The sequence below is a fragment of the Cornus florida genome, unplaced genomic scaffold (genome assembly GCF_030987335.1).
Source record: "Cornus florida cultivar Cherokee Brave unplaced genomic scaffold, ASM3098733v1 CherokeeBrave_3.0.0_Hap2_Chr11, whole genome shotgun sequence".
Lineage (NCBI taxonomy): Eukaryota > Viridiplantae > Streptophyta > Magnoliopsida > Cornales > Cornaceae > Cornus > Cornus florida.
The window spans coordinates 128,454,184-128,482,166 of record NW_026775581.1 but is presented as its reverse complement, the minus strand read 5'-3'; the positions used below and the strand labels follow the sequence as shown (position 1 = coordinate 128,482,166).

General features: G+C 33.8%; 3 protein-coding genes across 3 annotated transcripts; 1 reads left to right on the top strand and 2 right to left on the bottom strand.

Annotated features, from left to right (window-relative positions):
* The first annotated feature begins 5,823 nt into the window (after positions 1 to 5,823).
* Positions 5,824 to 12,023, top strand: LOC132286643 (oligopeptide transporter 7-like). Its single transcript, XM_059789000.1, has 6 exons — positions 5,824 to 6,020; positions 6,115 to 6,703; positions 9,700 to 10,269; positions 10,418 to 10,673; positions 10,927 to 11,109; positions 11,252 to 12,023. The coding sequence occupies exons 1-6, from the start codon at positions 5,987 to 5,989 to the stop codon at positions 11,873 to 11,875; spliced, it is 2,256 nt and encodes a 751-aa protein (XP_059644983.1). The 5' UTR covers positions 5,824 to 5,986; the 3' UTR covers positions 11,876 to 12,023.
* Positions 12,024 to 13,820: 1,797 nt separating this feature from the next.
* LOC132285722 (glycine-rich protein 2-like) lies at positions 13,821 to 15,115 on the bottom strand. Its single transcript, XM_059787915.1, has one exon. It carries the CDS (start codon positions 14,853 to 14,855, stop codon positions 14,058 to 14,060), a length of 798 nt encoding a protein of 265 aa, XP_059643898.1. The 5' UTR covers positions 14,856 to 15,115; the 3' UTR covers positions 13,821 to 14,057.
* A 5,262-nt stretch (positions 15,116 to 20,377) lies between these two features.
* Positions 20,378 to 23,728, bottom strand: LOC132286547 (ferredoxin--NADP reductase, leaf-type isozyme, chloroplastic). The gene is made up of 9 exons (XM_059788896.1): positions 23,523 to 23,728; positions 23,157 to 23,394; positions 22,621 to 22,754; positions 22,318 to 22,396; positions 21,778 to 21,869; positions 21,551 to 21,628; positions 21,232 to 21,294; positions 20,907 to 21,141; positions 20,378 to 20,711 (listed from the first exon to the last, which is right to left on the bottom strand). Exons 1-9 carry the CDS (start codon positions 23,625 to 23,627, stop codon positions 20,644 to 20,646), a joined length of 1,092 nt encoding a protein of 363 aa, XP_059644879.1. The 5' UTR covers positions 23,628 to 23,728; the 3' UTR covers positions 20,378 to 20,643.
* Between the last annotated feature and the right edge of the window lie 4,255 nt (positions 23,729 to 27,983).

Here is a 27,983-nt window from a genome sequence, read left to right as displayed (position 1 = left end):
TCCATTTACATCATCATCACAATTTAATAGAAATTTATAAGCATTCATTTCTTTTATTTATTTATTTATTTATTGACCATAGCATCATTTTCTTTCAAAGCAATAAATAAATACATAATCTTAGGACATACAACATGTCAACACCAAACATGCTCAATCACCGTAATAAATCTAGTCATATATATGAATTCAAATAATACATGGAACACATTTAACATTTTAGTTAAACATGCTTCAACCACAAACTAGATAATCAAAATTAGCATGCTTAGGATCAAATTTAAGGGGCAAAATTCACAAAAAGAGCTAAGAAGTTGTAGATTAGAACACCCCTACCTCAAATTGATGAAAACCTCCAATTTGAGCCCAAGAACCCTAGAATTTTGAACTCCCTAGAGTGCACCAAATGATGATTGGCTCATATCAAATTAACGGGCACGACGAGCTCAATAACTTTGCTTCACAATGTTCTACCAAAATCCAATTGGTGAAGATGAGATCAAAGCTTAAAATTACAAAAAAAGAAAAAGAAAAGAGATGCCGAGAGAAGGCCGGAAGCAGAGAGAGAGAGAGAAATATATGTCTGCATAATGGCCTTATGGCCTTTAGTTATGTTTTTAAGTTATTGGTGGGGCCCACCTACTTTTTAAAAAAAAAATCTTAACTTTAATATATATACATACACATATATATAAGCATAACTATTACACCTCAAACCAAATAATGGTGCAAAACTCAGTTGCAAATTCTCCATCCCTCCCTAACCAACCTGCTGATCACTCCCCTCTATGCATCAGGAAACTCAACTTTTCAGAGTACAAATCTCCTTCTCCTACTAAACCATCAACTTCCATCCCTCCTCTATTAACCTTCCCTCAGTGCAAGAGGGATACTCGGCCACAAAAACACACAATCACCACCACAACACCATATAAGCCACACAAAATGTCAACTCCTTCCACCTCACTCACGGTACAGGAATTGGAACTGCAAAACCCAATTCAGGCACTGTCTTTACTAAGCGATCCATCTTCTATCACTAAAGGGAAACTTACAGCCAGAACCATGAAGAAGGAAGCTAGGAAGAAGCCCTGCAGTAGCTCAGAATTGATGTGTAAACATCCTGGAAGTTCCTTTACTCCACCCTTTAAATGATCTCATTTGCCACATGGAACATCAGAGGGTTGAATCATCCCTCTAAGCAGTCAGAGATAAAGAAACTTATCCCTGATAGAAAGCTAGATTTAGTCTCAATTATAGAAACAAAAGTGTCCCTTGTAAATGTGGAATCCATCCACAGGTCTTTGTGCCCTTCATGGTCACTCATCCACAACTACCCATTCTCTCCCCTTGGGAGAATTTGGGTTCTGTGGAATCCCTATCAAATTGATCTCAAAGTCATTAATACTAGCAAGCAAACTATCCATTGTTCTTTTTCCATTATAGGGCAAAATTGTACCTTTTTCACTTCCTTCATTTATGTTGCTAATATGGCAAATGAAAGGCAGCTGCTTTAGGAAAGCATTATTCACTTTGCTGGTGTGTTCTCTCAGTCTCCTTGGATGATCATGGGTGATTTCAATGTCATTCCTAGTGCGGCTGAAACCTTTGGAGGGTCTACAAGAAGATGTCAAGCAATGTCTGAATTCAAGGAATGTTTGCAGTAGGCTGAATTGGATGATCTCAAATTTAGTGGCATTCTCTTCTCCTGGAATAATAGAAGCCAAAGTAATGCATGCATAGCTAAAAAGCTGGATAGAGCACTGGTCAATCACATGTGGTCCACCTCCTTTCCACTTTCAGAATGCAAATTTCTTCCTCCAGGTATATCTGATCACAGCCCCACTCTTGCTACTATGGAACTCAATATCCCCCACAGATGTGTCCCATTCAAATTCTTCAATGCATGGTCACCCCATCCCAAGTTCTTACCCTCAGTTCATGAAGTGTGGTGCTCCTACATCAGAGGCACATCAATGTTCCAAGTAGTTCAAAGACTTAAAAAGTTAAAGACAGTCTTAAGATCCAACTACAAGAAGGAGTTCACTGAGATTGATTCCAAGCTCCATTTTGTGAAGATTGAACTTGATGCATGCCAGCTGGATTTGGATAAAACCCCAAATAATAGGCTTCTTAGAGAGATGGAAAAGTCTCTTATCTCATATTACCTAAGGCTTGCTAAGATACAAGAGGATATGTTGAAACAAAAATCAAGGATGAACTAGCTGAAACTTGGAGACTGTAACTCCTCCTTCTTCCACAAATTAATTGCTTCTAGAAACAACAGGAAGAAGATTTTATCACTTACTCTTGATTCTGGGCAGGTCATTGAGGACATGGAATCCATCAAGCTTGAAGTAGTTTCTCATTTCCAAAATCTGCTGGGTTGCTCACCACCTACCACACACCATCTAACTGACCTAGTCCCTTTTATCACAAAGCAGGTCCCCAACACCTTCACAACTCTCTTGATGATCCTCCTTCCTACACTGATATCAGAGAATATATACTGAGCCTCAAAAAGGATAAAGCCCCTGGACCTGATGGTTATAATGCCCTGTTCTTTCAAAAAACTTGGTCAATTGTTGGTAGATCAGTCACTGCTGCAATCTCTGAATTTTTTAGAAATGCGAAACTTTTAGCTTAGGCAAACAACACCTTCATCTCCTTGGTCCCTAAATGTCAAAATTCCACTTCCCTACATGACTATAGACCTATCTCATGCTGCAATACAATCTTCAAGGTCATTACCAAGCTTCTTGCCTACAAGCTGTAATCCACCCTTCCATTCATCATAGACCCTTCCCAGTCAGCATTCATTCATGGTAGGAAAATCAATGATCCAATACTCCTTGCCCATGAGCTACTTAGAGGCTACCACAAAAACAGCTCCCCACCAAGATTTGCAATCAAGATAGACTTGAGGAAGGCCTTTGATTCTATAAAATGGGACTTCATTATCAGCTGTTTAACCTTGCTCAGCTTCCTACAGAAATTTATTTCACTTATTCATGCTTGCATCTCCTCACCCTCCTTCACCATTGCACTAAATGGGGAATTCCAAGGTTATTTCAAAGGGAAAAGAGGCCTGAGGCAAGGGGATCCAATATCTCCATTCCTCTTTGTTATTGTCATGGATGCACTCTCATCCATAATCAACTGTTATGTGAGTAGAGTCAATGCTTTTAAGTACCATTGGAGGTGTAAAGATTTAAAAATCACACATCTCTCATATGCTGATGATCTTCTTCTACTTTGCCATGCTGATATTACTTCTGTATCAGTTCTGAAATCAGCTCTTAATCATTTTAGCACAATGTCTGGCCTTGCTATCAACTTGAGTAAAAACTCAATTTTCTTCTCAGGCACTGACTCAATCACAGAAAGCTACATCACCTCACTACTTGGCATTGGGGTTAGAACCCTACCAGTAGATATCTTGGGGTCCCTCTAATCTCGACCAACCTGAAATCCACTCATTGTAGCCTACTCATTGAGAAGATAACTCACAGGATCACTCATTGGACCTCAAGGTCCCTTTCCTATGCTGGCAGACTAGAGTTAATCAAGGCAGTCCTTGTCTCTACACAGCTTTATTGGTCAGGTATCTTCATCCTCCCCAAAGCAGTTATCAACCATCTTAACAGTATCTTCAGTGCATTCCTTTGGTCTGGACCTGAAATGAAGTCCTCTTGTGCCAAGGTTGTATGGGGTAAACTCTGTAAGCCAAATATTGCAGGGGGTCTGGGTATTCCAAACTTAGAAGTGTGCAACAAGGCTGGTATTCTTAGATAAATTTGGGACCTTCAATCTCAAAATCCCAAACAAGCTATAGGTTAAATGGTGCCATACACACCTGGTTAAAGCAAGGAACTTTTGGACCCTTACCTTTCCACAGCCTTGCTCCTGGAGTTGGAGGAAGATTTTGCAGCTGAGACATCATGCAAGATCCATCATTAAACACAGAATTGGAGATGGCAATGAAACATCCTTTTGGTGGGATAATTGGGCTCCAGGTGGTTTATTGTGCTTAAGATTCCCAATCTCAATTCTCTCTGAAGCTGGTCTTAATGAGAATATTACAGTGAATGCCATTATTACAGATTCTACATGGTCCTTTCCAATCAACATCATCTCTGTAATTCCAGAATTAAACACTCTCAATCATCCATGTTCATCTAGGAGAGATAAGAAAGTTTGGACTGTCTCCCCCTCAGGGGTCTATAACTTCAATCACACCTCAGTCTATCTTGCAGGTCAATTTCCAAGCGTCCCATGGTCAAACTTAGTTTGGCACTCCCCAACTATTCCAAGGATGAAGTTTAACCTTTGGCTTGCTGTTCAATAGAGACTCCCCACTCTTGAAAGCAAATCCATGGTGCATCACCACAACATATGTGTGCTATGCAACCTTGAAGCAGAATCCCATGATCACCTGTTCTTTAGATGCTGTTTTATCTCCCCAATTTGGAGGTTCATCAACGACAAGATCCACTTCTTCTCTCCATTTCAAAATTGGGATGGGTTGATTCAGCTTGCCAGTTCTCGGTGGAAGATAAACACTCCAGCAAATTAGATTCGTAAAATTGGTCTATCGGCTGTGGTCATCATACTTGGGAAGAACGCAATGCTAGAATATTTCAAAGAAAGAAGTCATCTCAGAGGGCAGTCCTAGCAAAGATTAACTACACCATCACCTCCATCCTTAAACTGGGGTTCCTTAAAGATTGCATAGCCTCTCGTCGTATCCTAACCGACTGGAACCTTTCTCCTTCTTGTTGTCGTCCACCGCCTCGCCCGCCGGACTGAATTGCCCAATGCCCTCTTACAATGGTGAGCAGCGTCCTTCTCACCGGAATGTTTTAACTGCTTGCCTTAATTGACGACTTTTAGTTCGTTAATTGGAGTAGTTAGTTTGTTGCCTGTGGGCTATTTCTTGTTGCCCTTTATGGGCTGTTTGTCCTTCTTGACCTGTTCTCCCATTTGGATTGGTTTGACGAAAGGCCCGTTGTACATTTATCTATTTTATTAATATCAGTAGCTTTATTTTCCGAAAAAAAAAAGAAGAAAAGACTGAGGTAATCAATCAATCAATCTTATGCATCCGATATTGACAACTCCACGAACCTTTCTTTGAGAGTTTTTAGTGTCGTCATGCATTTGTCATGTGGGGGTTTACCACCACCAATCACCAGTTAGGATGTGAAATTTTAAAATTAGGTATCATTAAATAAAATTTTAACCTTTCTTTGAGAGTTTTTAGTGTCGTCATGCATATGTGATGTGGGGTTTTACAACCCATCAACATGCATATGTCATGTGGGGAGGATGTGAAATTTTAAAATTAGGTATCATTAAAATAAAATTTAAGAAAAAAAAAACCTAGAATAAAGATCATTTTTAGAAAAAAAATCTATTTTTTAAAAAAATTATATTTAGAGACATTTTTGTTATTATAACATCACTCTAATTTTTTTTTTTCAAATTATACTTTTAAAAAATTAAAAGAAAAGAAAATAAAATAAAAATCATTTTAAGAAAAAAACTCTAAATTTAATTAAGATATATTTATATCATTATGTATTTTGTTGCAGGTCAACTAGCAGCTTCTCCGTGACAAGTAAGATGTTTGAAATATTACCAAAATAATAATTTTGCTCTTGTATTTATTTATTTATTTTTGATAAAATTGCTCTTGTATTTGTATAAAATGCAATATATGATATTTTGCCAAAATCTGAAAGCAAAGCTAGTTTTATGTAATTTGCCAAAAAGAGTCAAAAACACGTTATATAGAGAGAGAGATTTTAAACTCCGAAGTCAATTGATAAAGAGAGACGTAGAAGAATGGTGAAAATGCACAGTGAGAGAGAAATCATGAAGCTCGACCCTGGGAATCTTCAAAGATGCAGATAGAAACTAGAGAGAGAAAGTTCATACATCAAAAACAGATGTTAGAGAGAGAAAATTCATAGTATCTGATCATATGGAAGCCACCCAAGAAATCTCAGCTCCACTTAGTTAAGAATTTAGCTTCTACACTTGAAATTTCAAATTCCATCGATTTGTTTATGCTTACACTAAATACTTTTTTTTATGTGGATTAATTTACAGTTGAGAAGAGCGAACAGAATGGAGTCAATGCCTCCGCTTCATACACGTCACCGGACGGCGACGAGAACTCTCCGATCGTGCAAGTGGCTCTCACAGTTCCGGTCACCGACGATCCGAACCAACCGGTGGTGACTTTCCGAATGTGGATTCTCGGAACCCTAGCTTGCGTTCTTCTGTCCTTCCTGAACCAATTCTTTTGGTACCGGAGAGAACCGTTGACGATCACATCGATCTCTGCTCAGATCGCGGTGCTTCCTCTAGGGCACCTCATGGCGTCGACGGTCACGGAGCGAGTGTTTTTGAAGGGGCAAAAGTGGGAATTCACGCTGAATCCGGGGCCGTTCGGTGTGAAGGAGCACGTGCTGATCACGATATTCGCCAACTCTGGTGCGGGAAACGTTTACGCGATTCACATCATTAGCGCCGTCAAAATATTTTACAAGAAGAAGTTGACGTTGTTTGTGTCGCTGATCGTGGTTATAACGACGCAGGTGTTGGGATTTGGGTGGGCCGGGATGTTCCGCCGGTACTTGGTGGAGCCGGCGACTATGTGGTGGCCTCAGAATCTAGTTCAGGTTTCGCTGTTCAGGTACACATGCCGAATCCCCTAATTCGTTCAAAGTTATTCCTATTGGAGATCTCGTTGACATCTCTATTTGATATTTCTACATAGTTGTGTAAGTATCTAAGGTATTTGTGCCAATCTCAATTTGCTGCACAACTTGTGGTGACACAGGAGACAGGACTTCCGGTATCACACTACTATATTTGTATGTATATGTATACTTACAAAACGTTTTTAATATTTGAGGGGGTACCGAGCAAAGTTGTCATACATAGGGTGGTCTATTCACATTAGTTAAAAATAAATCATAAGTTTATTAATGGTGTATTTCTTATTTATTTAGACATTAAAAATGATAATTTTTTAAGGACAAAATTGCCCTTTCCAATTTTTTTTTTTTGTTTTTTTTGTTTTTTTTTTTTTTGTGTGTGTGTGTACTAAGTATATGAACTAACTTTTTTTAATAAATTCAATGCGTGTATAATAAATGTATAAAAAGCTGAGTTTCATTCTTTCATTTTCATTTTTATTTTTGTTTACGTCTTTAACGGTGGTTTATATATATATAAATCACTTGCTTAATGTTTTCTTTGCTACAGTCTCCTTTCAAACCCATCTCTATCTCCTTTTCGTAAAATAATTATAAATCAATGCAATTCTATTACAACTAGAACTCAATAAACTTAAAATAAAAATACCTATATTTAAATCATTTGTATATATAGAATCCTGAAAAACCATGGAAAGCAAAATTTCCATTTTAATCAGTTATTTATATATATACACACAAAGAGAATGGTGTGTGTATATATACACTAAAAATTCCATTCTAGTTAATTCTTTGCATACACTAAGGCTTCGAAGCCTTAGTATTATACACCTCTATTATATAGACAGAGAATAATATATATATTTTTCTCTTTTTGTGTTCTCTAGTTGAAAGCTCATTAGTCAATGAGCCCAAATTTTTTATTTTTATTTTTAATTTTAAGCTTTCTTATTTTCATTTTTAATTTTAAGCTTTCTTATTTCTCTTAAATGAATAGATAGTTCTGCTTCTACGGTTCCGTCTAAGAAATTTTGAAGTATTGTTTTAATTTAAACAATATAAATAATTATATTATTAAAATTTAATAATTCATCATTTTATTAAAACTTTGAATAAAATAAACATCATCAAATACAAATTTTTTTATTTTTTTTTTAAGCTTCCTTATTTCTCTTAAATGAATAGATAGTTCTGCTTCTATGGTTCTACCTAAGAAGTCTTGAAGTATTGTTTTAATTTAAACAATATAAATAATTATATTATTAAAATTTAATAATTCATCATTTATTAAAACTTTGAATAAAATAAACATCATCAAACACAAATTTATTTATTTTTTTAGTATTTGAAATCATAAGGGTAATTTTGGTATGCACAATCACTTTCTTTTCATTTTCATGCTATCCAAACTAACAAACTAATATTTTCATACAATTTTCTTGAATAAATTTTCATACTAACCAAATGCTTCATTGAAATAACTTTTCTTTTCGTTCACTTCAATTTTCTTTCATTTTCCATTTCTTTTCTTTCTTGCTTATTTCTATCTAACCAAACGGAGCCTAAGAAAGGCGAATGAAAGATTTAAATTTTGAAAGGGCAGTTTTGTCTTTAAAAAGTTACTATTTTTAATGTCTAAATAAATAGAAAAAATACCATTAATAAGTTTTTGTCACAATTACAAAAGCGACTGTGAAATGTGAATGGACATTATTACCTGGTGGAGAAAACTCGCAAGAATGAGAAATTGTGTTTTGGTAATATTTATACTCCAATTTTTTTTTAATCTTAATTAGAAGAAAGCAATCCAAGAAGTGTATAGATAATCTGTTTGCAAATATGTATGTGTATATATATATACTCACAGTTCATTCCTTTAGACTTCTGTACTATACCGTATTATTTTTGAGAACTTTGTTCAGATCTCTCTTACAATTTGGGCATTTGTCAAGTAAATAAATAAATAAAAAGAGATCTAAATGAAACCGGTGACAATATGGTCCGAATTTTTTTTACCATTTAATATTGTAGGTCTATTTTTAGTTAGGCACCTTTCTAACAGTTTTTTCCTTTCTCAATATTAAGAATATTATAGATTATTGTTGTTTATTTGCTCTCAAGGCATCAATTCACACCTAAAGGTTGTCAAAAATGATTAGTTACAACGTTTGTACCAAATCAGCTCCACTAAACTAAAATAGTTGGATTCATCGAATCATCATAATTTACCAAGTTATTGTAAGATCATCTAACTTTTACTTTAGTGGAGTATTTGTATTAATTAGTTGTACCAATGAGTTGGTAAAACGATAGTGAACCAATAATTTATCACCTTGCATTCTTTTTGTTTTATAAAAGAGTAAAAGGTTTTATTTTTATTTTTGATCGAGTAGAAAGGGTGTTAGGAAGGAATAGAGCAAAAAAGGAAAAATGAATACATTGTTTGAAGAGTGAAAATGTGGGGGTTTACTAATTTCCTTTCATTTCTGGTGGGTAGGAGGGATGGACCTTCCCTACTCTATTCCTTTTCCATTCTGCTTTCCTTGTCCAAACGAATAACAGAAGACATTCTGCTTTCATTTCCTTTTCCTTCCCTCTTTCCTTATACCAGATGGATCATTATTTCCCTGAATCCAGTACACCAAGCATTCTGGAAAGACATTGCAAGTCTACAACTTGAATCATGTCACATTTTGTGCTGCCTCGTTTTGTGATGAAATATGAATGCATTGATTTGGTGCCAGATTTAAAACCATAAAGCATGGTTAGCCTAAACGATATGAATGGTGTGTTTGGATTTAGGACATGCTTTGCACTTTATGACCAGATAGTCTTAACTAATGAACGCTTGAGGATTATTGTTGATGCAAGTGAAACTCATGCTTTGCACTAGATGTTTTTCTTCCTATACTCTTGTATTTGTGATTTTTCTGTAGTTACTGTATTAATCTCCTCCGGTCGAAAATGGCAGGACATTACATGAAAGAGAGAAGAGGCCTAAAGGTGGATTAACACGAAACCAGTTCTTCCTCATCACCTTCATTTGTAGCTTTGCATACTATGTCTTTCCAGGTTACCTCTTCCCCAAACTGACCTCCCTTTCCTGGTTATGTTGGATATTCCCCGCTTCCATCCTGGTTCAACAGCTAGGTTCAGGACTCCATGGTCTTGGGATTGGTGCAATCGGACTCGATTGGTCGAGCATATCCTCTTACCTCGGGAGCCCCCTTGCCAGCCCGTGGTTCGCCACTGTCAACGTTGCTCTCGGATTCGCCCTTATGATGTATGTCATCACGCCAATTGCCTATTGGCTCAATATCTACAAGGCCGGGACCTTTCCCATATTTTCAGATGGCCTCTTCACCTCCAGTGGCCAAAAGTACAATATCTCAGCAATTGTGGACCAAAACTTCCACATTGATTTAGAGGCCTATGAGCGTGAGGGCCGTCTCTATCTCAGCACCTTATTTGCCATGACGTTTGCTGTCAGTTTCGCCTGCCTGACTGCAACTATTGTTCACGTCTTCGTTTTCCACGGAAGGTGAGCCGGAATTCTTAGGCTGGTCTAGCTCCTTGTACTTTGCCATATCAGATTCTCAATTTTAGTGTTTACTATAATGTATCTAATGGCTATACTACTACTAGATCTAACTCCACTGTAAGTTGTACTCACTTTTCCAAGGGTGTAGAGATTTATTGCAGCTGAGGGAGTCTGGTTTGCAAGAGAAGAAGATGGATGTCCACACAAAGCTCATGAGAAAATACAAGCAAGTTCCTGAATGGTGGTTCACGTGTATCTTTTTGGTGACTATTGCAGCAATTGTATTTACATGCGAGTTCTACAACGATCAACTTCAGCTACCATGGTGGGGTGTCTTGCTAGCATGCAGCCTTGCTTTCTTTTTCACACTGCCTATTGGAGTCATAACAGCCACGACAAATAAGGTATGATTCTATGCTCTTTCTCTGCTACTGATACTGCAAAATCAGCCGAGTACACTAGACATATCTTAATATGCTCCACTAACTACTGACGGATCAATGGAATTGCTGAAGTATTCGAAGGAGCTAGCGTCTATAATCACTTTAGTTTATATGAAGTTGATTAAAATAGACCTATGATGTTTACTATTATTTACAAATACTTATTGAATTAATTACTGTAATTCTAAATCCAACCTCTCTTTTGTAAAAATAGACTCCCGGCTTAAATGTGATCACAGAGTACATCATTGGGTATATTTATCCAGGATATCCAGTTGCTAACATGTGCTTTAAGGTGTACGGGTACATTAGTATGAAGCAGGGGCTCGCCTTTCTGCAAGACTTGAAACTCGGTCATTACATGAAAATTCCTCCAAGAGCAATGTTCATGGCCCAGGTTTGTTCTTTTCTGTTCTTTTCCCTTCACAGAACTAAAAGAGAACAATTCTATCTAATTTTTCGTTACTGAATTTCTAATTGATCTAATACCTAATATAGAGGTCAGTGCTTACTCCTGCTATGATGGATGTTCTGATCAGGTAGTTGGTACTCTAATATCAGCATTGGTGCATTTAGGAACAGCATGGTGGCTCATGGACACCATCCCAAACATATGCGACAGGGCCTTGCTGCCTGCCAGCAGCCCCTGGACCTGCCCCAGTGACCATGTGTTCTATGATGCTTCTGTCATCTATGGCCTGATCGGGCCGCGCAGAATTTTTGGAGATCTTGGCTACTACTCTGCTATCAACTGGTCTTTCCTAATTGGGGCTCTCGCACCTCTCCTGGTTTGGCTTGCACACAAGGCCTTCCCGAACCAGCATTGGATAAAACTTATTATAATGCCTGTGCTCTTAAGTGCAACGATTGAAATGCCTCCGGCCACTGCTGTCAACTACACCAGCTGGGTTCTTATCGGTTTTATCTCTGGCTTTATTGCTTATAGGTACTACCGGAAGTGGTGGAGTCGCCACAACTATGTCCTATCAGGTGCGCTTGATGCTGGGTTAGCGTTCATGGGTGTATTGTTGTACTTGTGTTTGGGGATGCAGCATGTTGATTTCAACTGGTGGGGAAGTGAATCGGATGGTTGTCCATTGGCTTCTTGCCCTACCGCGGAAGGGATTGTGGTTAAAGGCTGCCCAATTATTGGAGTGGAGTGAGATAGATGAATATAGGGGTGTTCCCATATGATTATTCATTTGTGTAATTTCTTTTTGTACTTAAAAGGAAACGAAGAAAGTAATTACAAGTATTGGTTGAAAATATGACATGTCACAAACTTATCAGTACAAAATATTATTATTTCAATATGGTGAACTTATTAGCATCGCCTATAATTTGCACATCAAATTCAGATGCCAGTAAGTCTGGCAGTGAAATTTATAGGTCCCTTTTTTTTTTCCTTGATAAATAACTAATAACAATCTCCAAATTTAAATATACTATAGCATTTCAATCTAGTTCAAAAATCTTATTAATTCAATCTCCATTGTTCATATTCAAGCTTCATTGTAAGGAGCAAAATCATAGCTTAACAATTACTAATCCTATCTGGTCGATATATCACTGTTACTCACATTTAATAAGCACCAATATTTAATGCTCAATTCTGATATATGTTTTCCCTGCCCTATGATGCATTAGTAGTTAAATTCACAAGACAATTATACAAACACTTGTTGTAATGTCTGTTTATACAATCGCATGGTCATGCCGAGATATCTAAGAAGCACTTTTAGTTGACAAATCCACCTGTATCTAAACCCATGTTACAACTTGCAAGCAGCTCTCACTAGCATCTTTACGTTAATTTGATTTTCTTCTTTGCTTCGTGACCTTGATTTATCATTTAAAAACAATTTCCAAAAAGAATTTCACAAAACCCTTTCCCACAAGATCAATTTATTATTAAATAATGAGAAGCCCTCTCAAGCTGTAAGTTTCAGCCCAAAGGAGGTTCATACCACGGCAAGACAATTGCATCCTCCACCAAAGTCAAATATCACCACCACTTAATAGCAGCCATGCAACCAAATCCACCATTGTAGCATCACTAGTGCAACTATAAAAACACAGCACTCAACTCAACAACCAAACCACACGTGCAAAGCTGCCACTACTACACTACTAGTGTAGCAACAACCCCCAAAACCACACTCATTGCTGTCATCACACCCATTCAAAACCAACAGCACTACCATTTGACTTTTATTTGTTAGGGCTTGTTCGCAGTGCACTCCTATTCTCTAAACAAAGCTTCTAAAGGAAAGCCCTTTCTATCTGGCTTCCTCAAACATGGACTTGCATATCCATCTCTTACTCAAGAAAAGTAAACTATTACTAAAACAAGACCACTAATAATAAATAAGGAACAAAAAAAAAAAAAAAGGAAATAGAGAGAGGGGTGAGGGATCTCCTAGGTTGGGAACAATGAGAAATGATAGTGTTTTTCCATTTACATTGATACACATTCAGAACTCCAAACGAATACCAAATCCTCTCACTGCCTAATTGTGTATCTCGATTGCAATGTAATTCCATAACTACTTTGTATTGGCAATGAAAACCCCTATAAAAAGTGACTTATAGAAATACACGAGGCAGAAAAAAAAAAGCTTGCGCAACGCCTTTAAAATCCTTAATTGCTCAGGCCTACGCTGCCATAATTTTGTGTACTACAGGAAGTCAAATCTCCATCCAAAGATAAAAAGGAGAATTACATGAATGGCCGGGGGAGGAGCTGCGCCAATGATGGAGGATGGGAGGGGTAGGCAGTGAGATAGCAATGTAACCCTAAGTGGCAAAAAAGTTGGTTATCCAACCAATATGTCAAAATCCCAGGTTGTTAAATATGTTGACTATACTAGGTGTGATATTATACTACCATTAGGTTTCTAAGTTTGTACAACATCATCTTAAGCATGAAAACCTAACGGTGTCATACCAAGAAGAAGGTTCTTCTACGCCTAATTGAAAGACATGGAAAAATTGATTAATAATGTTCCAACCACAAGTCGTAGACATAAGTTATAACCTAACTCAAGAGAAATCCATAACATTTAACACACATTACATCACAAATTCAAGTAATATAAGACCACCATGTCACATAATGAACAATTGATTTATCAATGTAAAATAATCTCAAATCAAAGTGAAATCCAAAATCAATAACCAAATCACCATCTATATATGAATACTAGCCAGAAAGTTCTTTGCAAAGAGTGGATCAAGACACGAACTATTTCAAAAACCATCCTATGTATGTATAACCCACCAAAAACCAACTGAAAAAAAGGAGCAAAAAAAAATCAGAGGAAAAGAAATAGAGATCACAGCCGATTACTCATATTCTGTTGTTTGAGATCGAGAAAGCTCAGTGCATTCTCTAGCAAAATGGCCTTGCTTCCCACAGTTGTAGCAAGCGTTATCGCCACCGCCTCCGCCTCCATACCTCCCAAAACCACCACCCCTGCCGCCGCCAGCTTTACCTTCCTGGGAACAATCCCTTGCCAAGTGCCCAATCTCCCCACAGGTATAACAACCACCACCACCACCACCACCACCACCACTGCCTCTGCCACCACCGCCGCCAGGGCAGTCCCTTGCTAAGTGCCCATGCTCACCGCAGTTATAACATCCCCCATTACCGCCGCCGCCGCCATTGTTACTACGGCAATCCCTGGCCAGGTGCCCAGTCCTTCCACAGCTATAGCATGCACCGGAACCAGCGCCACCACCACGATACACATTGCCGCCCCCACCGTCCCTTTCCCTGCCTCTCCATCCGCCATTATACCCATACCCACCGCCGTCCCTGCCGCCGTCCCTTCCACCGTAACCACCACCACCACCACCCCCACGGCCTCCTCTTCCTCCCCCGTAACCCTCTTTCCGGGTCTGCTCAACGGAAGTTCCGTTAGGACCGGTGACTTCAACGGCTTTGGTGCGGCCGTTCTCCAAAACGATCAAGAACTCGACGGACTGACCTACTTTGAGGGTACGGAAGCCGTCGGATTTGATCGCCGATTGATGAACGAAGAGATCGTCGCTACCATCCTCCGGATTGATGAATCCGTAACCCTTGTGGTCGTTGAACCACCTCACAGTGCCTTTGGATTTGGTGTTTTCCTCCGCCATTGATCGATCAAATCGATCTTCTCCCTCACGCACGAACCCTAAAAATCCTCTCTCTTTGTATGTATATGTGTATACATAGATGGAGCGCTCTCTACAGTGAAGGTATATATATAACGGTGGAGACTTTAAGCAGACCTAAGAGAACCCTAAAACGGTTTGGAATCGAACTCTCTTGCAATTGGGGAAAGAAAAAAGCAAAAGGAAAAGTACTATTATACTGAAACCGGGAAACCATTCTCTCTCTTATTTTTAAGGTAAAAATATTCTTTTATTGCCTTTTTGTTAGCATATAGAAAGTGCTAGAAATTTGTGCTTGTAATATTTATTTTATTTTTTGTTTATTTTTAATTTTATTTTTTATTAAAAATAATTAAATATCTTAAAAGCCAAAAAGTAGAATGACAAGTTTGGTCAGTGCCATAAAATAGATCCATATAGTAATATATAGATTTATTTGACTCGATATGTAATCTAACATGTAAAATAAATAAATAATACCCCCTTATTTTATGAATTGTGACTTCAATATTAAAAAGATATATTGAATGAAAAGTTTTTTTTTTTTCTTTTTTTCACAATGAATGAAAAGTTTTTAACTCAACCAAATAGTCCAACTTTATTCATAGTGTTTAGAGTCATTTGAAGTAGTTTGGAAGATTTCAATAGTCTTGCAATAATGTAAAATTTGTCTATAATTCAGAATTTGTTTGAGAGATGAAAGTGTTCTAAATCTATAATTTGTGATCCTTTCATAGTTTTAATGGTGCGTTTGGGAGTAAGAGGGAAGGAAGGTGGATAGAGCATATTGTTATTGTTTGTTGTTTGGTACCAAAAAAAAAGAAAAAAAAAAAAAAAGAAAGAGGATGGATGGGATGTGGCATTGCTGCTATTCCTCCCAAAAGAGGACCAAAGAGGGGTGAGAAAAGAAGGAACTTAATGGTATATCATGTGAAGGGGTATTATTACTTCTTATCAATGTTTGTAAAATTATACAATGAGGGTAAGTGGTTAAAAAATAAAAACACTTTCTTCTTATTTTCTTTCCAAAATAAAACACTTTCTTCTTATTTTCTTTCCCTCTTACTAAATAATTTCCACTCAACTAAACAAAAAGAGAGAAGAAAACAGTCTTTAAAAAGGTCTCAATACCAAGAATAAGGATTTATTTGGTTTATTTATTTATTGTTCTCATTTAACCAAAATAATAGTAATAATAATAAAAAATAAATAAATAAAAATTAAATAGTTATAAAACCTGAACAGTTTTAACTATTAGAAATTGTTATATCATTTTTTCCCTAATTCAGAAAAAACAGTGTTCCAAAAAATCTTAACCAAAACAAAAAATTATACTGCTTTTTGTATTTTAATTATATGAAAACAAAACACTATTTAAAAACAAATTATATAAAAACTATCAACTAACAAAATTTTTCAAAAAAAAAATTCTTAAAATGAACCCAACAAACCCCACTTTTCTGTGTTGGTAGTTTAGAGAGTAGTGTGGATGGCTCCAAAATGGTCTGGAACAATAAATCATGCAAGAACAATGAATGCTTACTCTTTAGTTGATGTGAAGGTAACAAGATAATTGACAATAAAATGTGGAAATAGATAGCGGCTGATGTTGATGTTGACTACACATGGTGGTGTGCTCGCTCGCGCTCTCTCTCTCTCTCTCTCTCTCTCTCTACCTAGAGAGAGAAATACCAAATTGCCATCAGATCTTCCAATTTCCTTCAACTTTTGTCCAACAAAGTCGTTCTCTGTTCACCAGAGATTAGATTTCCTCTTCCCGTAGAGGTCCTCTGTCAATCAGAGTTTGGATTCTTCTCCATGGTGGTGTGCTCTGCGTGGTTTATGAAGACTGTGATGACTTTCGTCTCGTCTCCTCTCCATTCCGACGACCCTGTGGGTTGTCTCTCCGGAGAGGCACCTATGGATTGAAAGTCAATTTGGGGTTTTAAAAATTGAAAAGTTTGCTTTTCCATTTTTTCGACTTTTTCCTTTTGATCCGGATATTACTACGTTGTCTTTGTTATTTTTGTTAATGTTAATCTTATTTCTAAACTTATTTGCTTTCAGTTTTCTCGGTTTGCCTTCCTCTCTATCAATGGTTTTTTCTCCATGGATTTCCGTGGAGGGTCAACCGATTGGTAGTACTACGCCTATCCCAGTTGCAAGATCTCTGGTTCAGAAAAACAATATTTTGGTGTTTGGATCCGTTGTTCATCGCTCTACTCGGCGATGTTTCTCTGTTGGAGTTATCGTTGATGGCGATTCATCGCCGCCGTCCTTGTAGCACGATTACACGATTAAACCTTGTCCTTGTTCAGGTCTCCAAGTGCAATCAAAGTTTATTTGTTTTGGTTGCTAGTCCGGGTCGAAGTTGTTGCTCTATTTTGAAGACTTCAGAGTTTAGGGATTTGCCGGCGAAATTATTCTTCCTCCTTCTCGGTTGCCGGCGACTTTGGTTCCTTCCCGAAACCCATGTCATCTTATGTTCTTTCAGATTGAAACTCAAAAATCTAACAGTCACTCTGTACCATCCGCGTAGTGAGTACGTTACTTCGAGTATCTACCAATGGCCTTATGGTGATGGTTGGTAGTGTGGGTTTGAAGAGGAAGGATGACATTAGTCACGAGAGAAAGGGAAGAAAAGAATAATTTTAATTTGGTACTGTGTTTGGTTTAATTTGCTGTGTGTATATTTATATTGTCTCCTCAGCCCACAAGAAAAGAAAAAAAAATTTTAGGGCAACTCATTTCAGCCTCCAGAATCTCGCTTCCATCTCCATTCTCGTTCTCCAGTCTGAACTTGCCCTCTCTCTCTCTGTGCACTACGAGAATCAAAAGCTCAAAACCCGTATTTTTCAGTTTTTCTATCTATATGCAAGAATCAAAAGTTTAAAACCCATATATTTCAGTTTATATATCTGTCTGCAATAATCAAAAGTTCAAAACCCCTATTGGTATATCATTTCAGATTGTTCAGAAAATCAAAAATCATATCTTTCAATTTCTATCGCCGCTGTTCCAGTTCGGGTTCGCCGTTCGCAAGCTTTAGCGGCTGACCCGTTGTCTCTCACTCTCTCTGCAGCTGCTAACTTGTATATCTATATAATCTTGAGGGTAAAATTGGCATCACAAATATTGCTTCAGCCCCATTGCCTTCCTTTTCTTTTCATTTCCTCTCATTTTTTGAAGGATAAGCAAATTACTGTACAAAACTATACTTAACCCTCCAAAGCCTTCCCTATCATTTTCTTTCCTTCCACCCATTTTACCCAAACACAACTTTTTAATCACTCTCCATCACATTCCCTCCCCTTTCCTCTCATTTCCACTCTACCAAACTGAGCCTTAGTGGTTTACAGGTAATGGTTTACCTGATAACTATGAACTTTGTACTTTATTGTCACTATTGTGAGCAGTTCCTATGTCCTGTAATCTGAGTCATGGTTTTACAGGCTTTCTATGTGTGTTGATCTTGGTGTGTCTTATGCTTTTGCGTGTAGTGATATTTGGTTGGGTTGTTCATTGTAAATGTCGTGTGGTTGTTTCTTATTGTCAGAGTAAAAAAAATAAAAAGTAGAGATCAATAGACTTGTGACCTAGCGGTACGAGGTTCTTACTTTGTAAAGGAAGGTCAGGAGTTCAAATCTCAGTCAAAAAAAAAAAAATTAGAGGTGGATGTTGGCTCCCACTATATTTACCTTTTTACCCTTTCATTGATGAAGTTGACCAATGATAATTGTACAAAATTTGTTATTTTATACTAAAAAATTAATTAATTAATTAATTTTTTTTTATTAGTTAAATGTCCTTATCTTTATTTTTTCTGTTTTATAGGGATTAATTTTGAAATAAGAAGAAAATAAGCAAAAATGGTAAAAAAGAGAAAATGTATGGTTTTGAAAAGGATAAAAGTTTATTTATTGCTAAAAAAGAGCATTAGAAGCCTTGTAAGAGAAATGATTTAGTGCTTTATTTTTATACATGACTAGTCCAATTCAAATTTGGCTCCATCAAATAAGCAATAGTAACGATAGAAGAACCGAATTAGTATCGAATTTGACGTGGTTGGTCATTCTTATCACGTGTTAAATAATTATTTTTGGAAACTGTTTAAATAGATGAGGTGGACAAAAACAGGTCAGATTCGATACTTATTCAGAGTTAATTCATCGGTCTCCCTATCATTATTCAATAAGCAAATATCATTTCAAATTGAAAAGTACCTAAATTTTAGGAAGATTTTATATATTTTTCATCTCCCTCGTGTATTTTTATTTTTAAATTCTTTTCTTTTTCCCTCCTAATTCCTCTATTCTAAACTCTATAAATAGGGACATATGTAAAGGAGGTAGGGATTACAAATAGAGATAGTTAGAGATTTTATATTGTATTACATTATTTTTCCTTGTAATTCTTTTTTTTCTTCAATGAAAAACATCTTTTATTTCTATGTTTTATTTTATTATTAATATGTTATCTTAAACACCTATCTCGAGAGAAAGATGAAGCCACTGTGGCTGACATGTAATTGAATTTCTTCCATGTTTTGTTTTAATTTTTCTCTTTAGAGTCTGTCTTTTATTCTTCTATTGTGTATTCTTAGATTAATAAAAAAAATTTAGAGGGAAGATTTTTCGTGTTTGCCAATTGATGATAATTCGTATAATGCATACTTCTATTTACTAAAGATATACCAGATTAAATAAAAATAAAAATAAAAAAATGTTCTATTCTATATAATAAGTAAGTGTTGTTTATCTCTATATTTTTTTTCATCTTTTAAAGTTGTAATTGGATGGATGAAGTGAATTGCTTATTAGAGAAAAATTGACAAGAACAAAATAAATTTGTTTATATAGATCCGTGGTTATGGATTCTCATCCCCAGAGACTTTTCCCATTATTTGATCAAAAAATATTTAATCTTATTTTTATTTGTTTTATTTAATATCACTATTAAAAAATTTTAAAAAAATATTTTAAAATATTCTTTTTCATCCCTTAGATTTTAATTTTGACTTTGAATTCAGAATATAATTCGACCCTAATTATACTATATTTATTAAGTATTTACAAATTTTTATTATTTTTGCATGAAGTATAAAAAAAAACTGACGACATATTTCAAAAATTTACATTCGTCAAATTGCACAAGAAAACAATCAAAATATAATGGTATCTCTAAAATTAAAGAGCCACAAGAACTATGAATGCCTACTCTTTAGTTGATGTGCAGGTAATAAGATAATTGACAATAAAATGTGGAAATAAATAGAGGCTGATGTTGCTCCCACTATATTTACCTTTTTACCCTTTTATTGACGAAGTTGACAGATTAAATCAATGTTGAAACTTATCTTCAATGGACCTAACACAGTGATATTTCCTCTCATTTCAAAAATGAAAAGTAAAAAGTTCTAAACTTTCTAGAGTTCTTCGCTAGAAAGAAAAAAATATCGAAAAATAATACTATCTCTACAATTAAAGAGCTATCTTTAGTTGATGTGAAGGTAATAAGATAATAGACAATAAATGTCACTGATAATCCATCCATACAGAGAGGCTGAAGTTTTCTTCCACTATATTTTATGATCCAAGCCTCAAAAAAAAAAACTTTGAAAGAGGCATAACACTACAATTGCTTTATGAGTGAAAAAAACAAAAGGAAGAAAATTAATTATAAAGGAGGTTACTCTATCTACACAGTGCAGAGGAAATCACATAAAGGTGCTATCTCAAGAATAGGACATATTTGTACAAGAAAAAAAGCTCTAGTAGACTTCCACATTCCACTGCTCTGCCTTCTTCAACTGCCTTTTGTACTCGATCCAATCAATGCCTGCAAAAATAGAGCAGCAAAAAATAGAGTTTAGTAAAGTGGGAGGGTTATGCTAGATAGCTTGACAGTCATGACCAATATGAACACGAGTCCCATGAATACACGATGAAAGCATGTCATTTGACTTTAAATAGAGCAGAATAGAAACACGAGATTCATGTAACCGGCCCCAAGTTGATGGCATTATGTTCTTACCATCTCTGGCTGCTAATGACCCCATTATATCGTCAATCCCCTTTTCCATGCCCTTCAGCCCACACATATAGACAAAGGTGTTATCCTTTTTGAGCATTTGCCATAGCTCTTCTGCATACTGAGCCATTCTGGTTTGGATATACATCTTTTCGCCTTTGTCATTAGTTTGCTCTCTGCTCACAGCAAAATCAACTTTGAAGTTCTCAGGGTTCTTCTCTTGCATTTTCTCGAATTCCTGTCCCGAATCCCAACCAACACAATGTCAATGTTAAGCCTCAAAGGTTTCTCTCATCAATTGAACTTGATTCAAAACTCTTTATCTTACCTCCTTATAGAGCAGTGAGCTACTTGTAGGAACACCCAAGAAGAGCCACGCCAAACCGTTGAACTAAAAAGATCAAACAGTCACTCATTATATGAAAACATTATTCAACCAAAGTAGTTGATCACATCTTGTCCTTCTAGTGGAATCGCTTGTGAAACTTATAGTGACAATGAGCATTCAATGAAAATTAAACCTCAATTACTGATGCAAAAAGATCATCATTCAATGCATATCCTACTACAATCACTATGTTAAATTTGTGGCATGTCTTCAAGTGAAATGAGGCATTTTTAATCATCCATTCATGTTCAACACATACCTTGTAGTCTTCATGCTTCTCAAAGAACATTTTCCACAAGAATGAGCGGAAAGGAGCAATACCTGTCCCGGTTGCAAGCTGCAACAAAGAATTTTAATTATACAGATGTATATCAAAGCATGGAACTCGTAAAAAATGAAAAACAGTGACAAACATATAAGAGAATCCAGTATAAAGGGCCAGAAATTTTAGACACAGAACAGAAAGATGGTATTGAATAAAGTTACCATTATAATGGTGGCATTGGGATCCTTTGGCATTAGCATCTCTTTTCCAACAGGTCCTGTAATCTTTGCTTCTGACCCGGGCTTTAAGTCACCTGAAACATACAAAATTTCAAGTTAAATGAGAATCTATAAAATTTTCTACCACTCCATCAGAAATTTATGTCTCTCAGGCTAAGTTTTAGAGAATATCATTATAGGAACTATTTAATCCCTCTATAATATTGATAGGAGTGATTCATGGGATTGATTTTATTATTTTAAGAATCCTCCATCAATATGTTTTTTATATTTATCACATGTTTATATTCTTTCATCTATATAAAGAGGAGGTCATTGTAAACAAAACTAACAGAGAATATAATGAAAAATATGTATAAGAACCACGTTATATTTTTGTGTCATTCATGCTTAGTTTCTCTCTTCAAAACTATTTTTTTAAACAGTAAGTTATAATTAATAAAAAATAAAGTGTGGAAAGATCAAAACTGTGGAAAGATAAAATTGCACAGAGCCAGAGAGCAAAGAGTCAAGCAAACTTACACAAGAAATTTGAACAAACTCCTTTAACTAGTTCTCCTTTGTCATTGGTATAGACAAGCCTTTTCACACACAAAGAAACCTACATGAAGCAATGAGACCAAAGCATTCACTTATTTGAAAGAAAACAAGACCAAAAAAAACCAAAAGAGTAGCTTTATTTTTTAGGTGATCTATTGAATCTGCAAAAGTTATAGTAAAATGTCCAATTGTTATATGAATCATTTAATATTGAACAAGTGTTAAGACCAATCTCTACTTCAATTGTTTTGTAATTTTAGGCCATAGCAAATGTAAATCACTTACAGTTTTGGAATCCCCAAAATCACCAAGGGCGCTGCTCGCAATTGAATATAACCTCAATTTGTGAGGCTTCCCTCTGGCGTCAAGACCATCTGGAATCACCCCAATGGATTGCCCTTCTCTGTAGGGTACCTCCCCTAACCAAATCCATATAACCAACCACTCAGCTCAAAAGATCTGTTATATACCCTAATCAATAAAAAAAATCACGAAGTCTGTAACCCAGTGGTACTTCTTCTATTCAAGTTTGGTAGGAACAAGTCCCCTAATCAATCAAAAGATCAATCTTTTATATAAACTAATCAATCATGAAACATCATGATGTGTACCCTAAAAGTACTTCCTGAAAGGTCAATTCAAGTCGCCACCTAGGGGCAAGTGGTAAGTGTGGTATTTGTCAGGATAAAATTAGTAAAAAAAAAGAAGAAAAAAAAAAAATGATTAAAGTTCCTTGTATATATAAGAATGATATCTATATTGGGAATTCAACAAAATTTGATAAATTATGAAGGGAAAAAAAAAAAAATTAAAGGAAATACCCTCAGTGGTGAAGACCATGTGCCATGTTTCTCCTGGAGCATCATCACCAGTGATCTTAGTGTTGAGAAGGCATCTGCCAATGTATGGTTCCTTAGGCCTGAACTTGTTTACAACCACACCTTCCTCCATTTTTTTGGAAATCTTTTCAACCTTGGCAGGAGCCTCTGTGGTGACCTGGGCTCTGATGGGAGCAACCACTTTTCCACCTGCAGAGGCATTTCTGTAGTACAAAGGGACCTGAATAACCCAAACCCATGTCACACAAACTCCAATTAATAAAATTGATCATACATATATATATATATGTATGTATGTATGTTGTATTAATATACATGTGTGTGTGTGTATGTAAATTGGACTTGAACCTTGTTAAAGGTGATTCTTTCTGGTGAGATGAGAGAGGTTCTGGATGGAAGGGAAGTGGACTTGGAGGATGGGAGGGAAATTGCAGCACTTACTGCAGCAGCCATGGTTGTGATGGATGAATAAGCAGAAGTAGAGAGAGAGAAGATGTGGTGATATATGTGAGAGAAATAAGGTGGTGGTGAAGAAGGAAAGAGGAAAAGAAAAGGGTGGATTTTTTTTTTTTTATTTATTTTTTGTTTGGGTAGAGAGTGGATTATGAATTGGGTGGAGGAGATTGGAAGACCAATGCCAGTGGCAGATGTGAGGATAAGAAAATGGGTAATGTAATGTATGATTCACAAAGTCTTAGCCTCTCAGTGCTTTGTATACATTGACTAGTATTCTGTAGACATACACATCATTTGATTTTAATTCCCAAAGAATAAAAACGTTGTGTGACTGTGTGTGTAAAAATGGCCACATGGGCTTCGACAAAGTCGATGGTACAGCAGTGAAAGAGATCTACAGAGATCGAGAGTGTTTATTGCACCATTTGGATAAAGGAAAAGAGTAAATTAACTCTTTCGAGGCATGAGATTTGACCTTGTCTAACACTTTTGAGACCTATGAACAAAATTTTATCCATTTGATTGGATGGGAAATATAACTAAAAAAATGAATTAAGTGTTAGTTTTCCTTTAATAGGTTAAATTTTTTAATTGAATTATTAGTGTGGGTATAGACTCGGTCCTTGATTTCACTTTATATATATTTTTTTAATTAAGAATATTATAATAATCATTTGGGGGAAAAATAATGAGTAAATGGAATTGTGTGATAAGACAAGACAAAGTAAATTTTGAATTAATAGGAGAGCTTTATGTAATTATGTTTTATCTCAAAAGATACTACTGTAATTTAACTTTCATGATAAATCAATTTCTTTCAAAAATTATATTTGACTTTCATGATCTTAGCAATATAGAATATCGCTTACGCCAACTTGTGACAAAGTCGAGAATAATGTTTTTTACATTTGTAAAATTAATTACAAAATAACTATACTACTTTCATTCTGATAGAATTATCTATCATTCTGATATACGCAAAGATGAGTAAGAATCAAATAAATATGATATGTCTATTTAATTTAACTTTTCCATGTTTTGTTTTTCAATACATAACAAGTGGATTCATACTTTGTAAGATGTCTTATATTTTAGTCTCATTATTTTAAGAGAATTGATATTGACGCCCCACAATTATTCTTGGTGTTTCATTTCTTTTCTCTCTCTAAATGAAATTACAAAAGAGTTCCACTTTAATTCCTATCATTCTTAGTACCATAACTGCCCTTCTTTATTAAGGTTTGGATTATGGTTGCCAAATCTCCCTTTGCAAAAATAAAAGCCATTAAACAATATTAGCAGAAGTAAAACAATAGTACCAACACCAAAAAAGAAAAAGAAAAAAAAAATGAGAGTGCTTGTTAGTTTTATAGTTAGGAACATATATATATATATATATATATATATATATATATATATATATATTGAAAGGAGAGAGAAACTTGAGTTTTTTTTTTTTTTAAAACCAAGATAATCATGTTGATGAGAATAATGGAAGAATGTAAAAAAATAAAATAAATAAAACAACATTCCCAAAGTCCAAAATAAACAAAATACACATTGAAACAACACCTATACTTCTACTCAACAAAAGAAGAAAGACAATAGCACCACCAAAATAAATAAATAAACCACCAACTAGGAATAAGTACAAAATTAAAAAAAAAAATAAAAAAAACCTCAATGAAACTTGAATTATAAAACAAATATGGAATAAAATATTAGAGTTAAACAAAAATACAAATTACATGAAAAAAAAATTCTTAATAATTTACAATGTTTATTTATGAATTTATAAGCATACAAAATTGACCATATTACATAACAAGTTGTTTGATTCACAACTCAAAATTATCTACATTCTTTATTTGAGCAAGTCCTTTCATCAAGAATTTCAAAACTAATTTATTGTCGATAATTTGAAAACTAAGTATTATACCTTCAAACTTCTTTATATATATATATTTATACTATTATTAAATGTGCAAAGAGTTTCAGTATTTACATAAAAAAAATATTAATTAATTGATATAAAAAAATAGTTATTTTTTATACATAATTATTACAATATAACCGGCTTGGCCCAATTATAATTATATCATTATCAAGAGAAAACACATGTCATCATCCTATTAATCCAAGAAGCCTATAAATAGAGGCATTGAGGAATGAGTACAGAAATTGAGAATTCTACAAATCCAGAATTCCAGATTAAATACAGAAGCTCTGCCAAAGAGTTTTAGTATTTTTTTATATAAAATTTTAGTATTTATTTATTTATATAAAAAAATATTTATTAATTGATATAAAAAGAATTTTTGTCTATACTATTATTAAAGGTGTAAAGAGTTTCAGTATTTATTTATTTATATAAAAAAATATTTATTAATTGATATGAAAAGATTTTATATATATATATATATATATAACTCTAAAATCTACCTAATAAAATTTAAAATAAACTATATACCTATTTATTATTAACAATTTTTTAATAAAAGAAAATTTAATTACACAAGAATTATTAATATAAACAATATTTATTAATTTTATTTATATAAAGTTTTAGTATTTATTTATTTATATACAAAAATATTTATTAATTGATATAAAAAGAGTTTTTATCTATACTATTATTAAATGTGCAAAAAGTTTCAGTATTTATTTATTTGTATAAAAAAATATTTATTAATGAATATGAAAAGAGTTTTTATAAAATAAAAATAATAAAAAAACTTTATAAAACTCTAAAATCTACATAATAAAATTTAAATTAACCTATTTACCTATTTATTATTATCAATTTTTTAATAAAAGAAAATCTAATTAGACAACAATTATTAATATAAACAATATTTATTAATTGATATATAAAATAAAATAATTTTTCTAAAACTCTACAGCAAATTAGTTTTTATTATGAGTTTCTTAATAAAATTAAATCTAATTAGATAAGAATATATTAAAAGAAAATAAAATAATTTCTATAAAACTCAATTTCAAATTACCTATTTTATTTTCAATAAAACTCTATTACACTAGACAAAGATATATTTAAAGAGTTTCCAAAAAACTCTAACACAAAATACCTATTTATTTATTTATTATGAGTTTTTTAATAAAAGAAATTTTAATTAGACAAGTATTATTAATATAAAAAAGTATTTATTAATGAATATGAAAAGAGTTTTTATAAAATAAAAAAAATAAAAAATTCTATAAAACTCTAAAATCTACATAATAAAATTTAAATTAAACTATTTACCTATTTATTATTATCAATTTTTTAATAAAAGAAAATCTAATTAAACAAGAACTATTAATATAAACAATAATTATTAATTGATATATAACATAAAATAATTTTTCTAAAACTCTACCACAAATTAGTTTTTATTATGAGTTTCTTAATAAAATTAAATCTAATTAGACAAAAACATATTAAAAGAAAATAAAATAATTTCTATAAAACTCAATTAGAAATTACCTATTTTATTTTCAATAAAACTCTATTACACTCGACAAAGATATATTTAAAGAGTTTCTATAAAACTCTAACACAAATTACCTATTTATTTATTTATTATGAGATTTTTAATGAAAGAAATTTTAATTAGACAAGTATTATTAATATAAAAAAATATTTATTAATTGATATAAAAAAAGGTTTAAAACACATTCTATAAAACTATAAAATAAAATCTAATTAGAAAATAAATTTTTAATGGAAAAAATATTTATTAATTGATATAAAAAGAGTTTTTAAAATAGTTTCTATTAAACTCTAACATAAATTACCCATTTATGTTTTTAATATAATTTTTCTAATAAAAGAAAATCTAAATAGAGAATAATTATTAATATAAAATTTTTATAAAAAATAGTTTTTATCCATACTATCAGTAAATGTGCGAAGAGTTTCAATATTTATTTATTTATATAAAAAAATATTTGTTAATTGATAAGAAAAGAGTTTATATATATATATATATATATATATATATATATATATATATATATATATATAATAAAAATAAAAAAACCTTTATAAAACTCTAAAATCTACATAATAAAATTTAAATTAACATATTTTTCTATTTATTATTATGAATTTTTAAGTAAAAGAAAATCTAATTAGACAAGAATTATTAATATAAAAAGTATTTACTAATTGATATATAAAATAAAATAGTTTTTCTAAAACTTTACCACAAATTAACTTTTATTATAACTTTCTTAATAAAATTAAATATAACTAGAAAACGATATATTTAAAGAAAATAAAATAATTTCTATAAAACTTTGTCACAAATGACCTATTTTATTTTCAATAAAACTCAATCACACTAGACA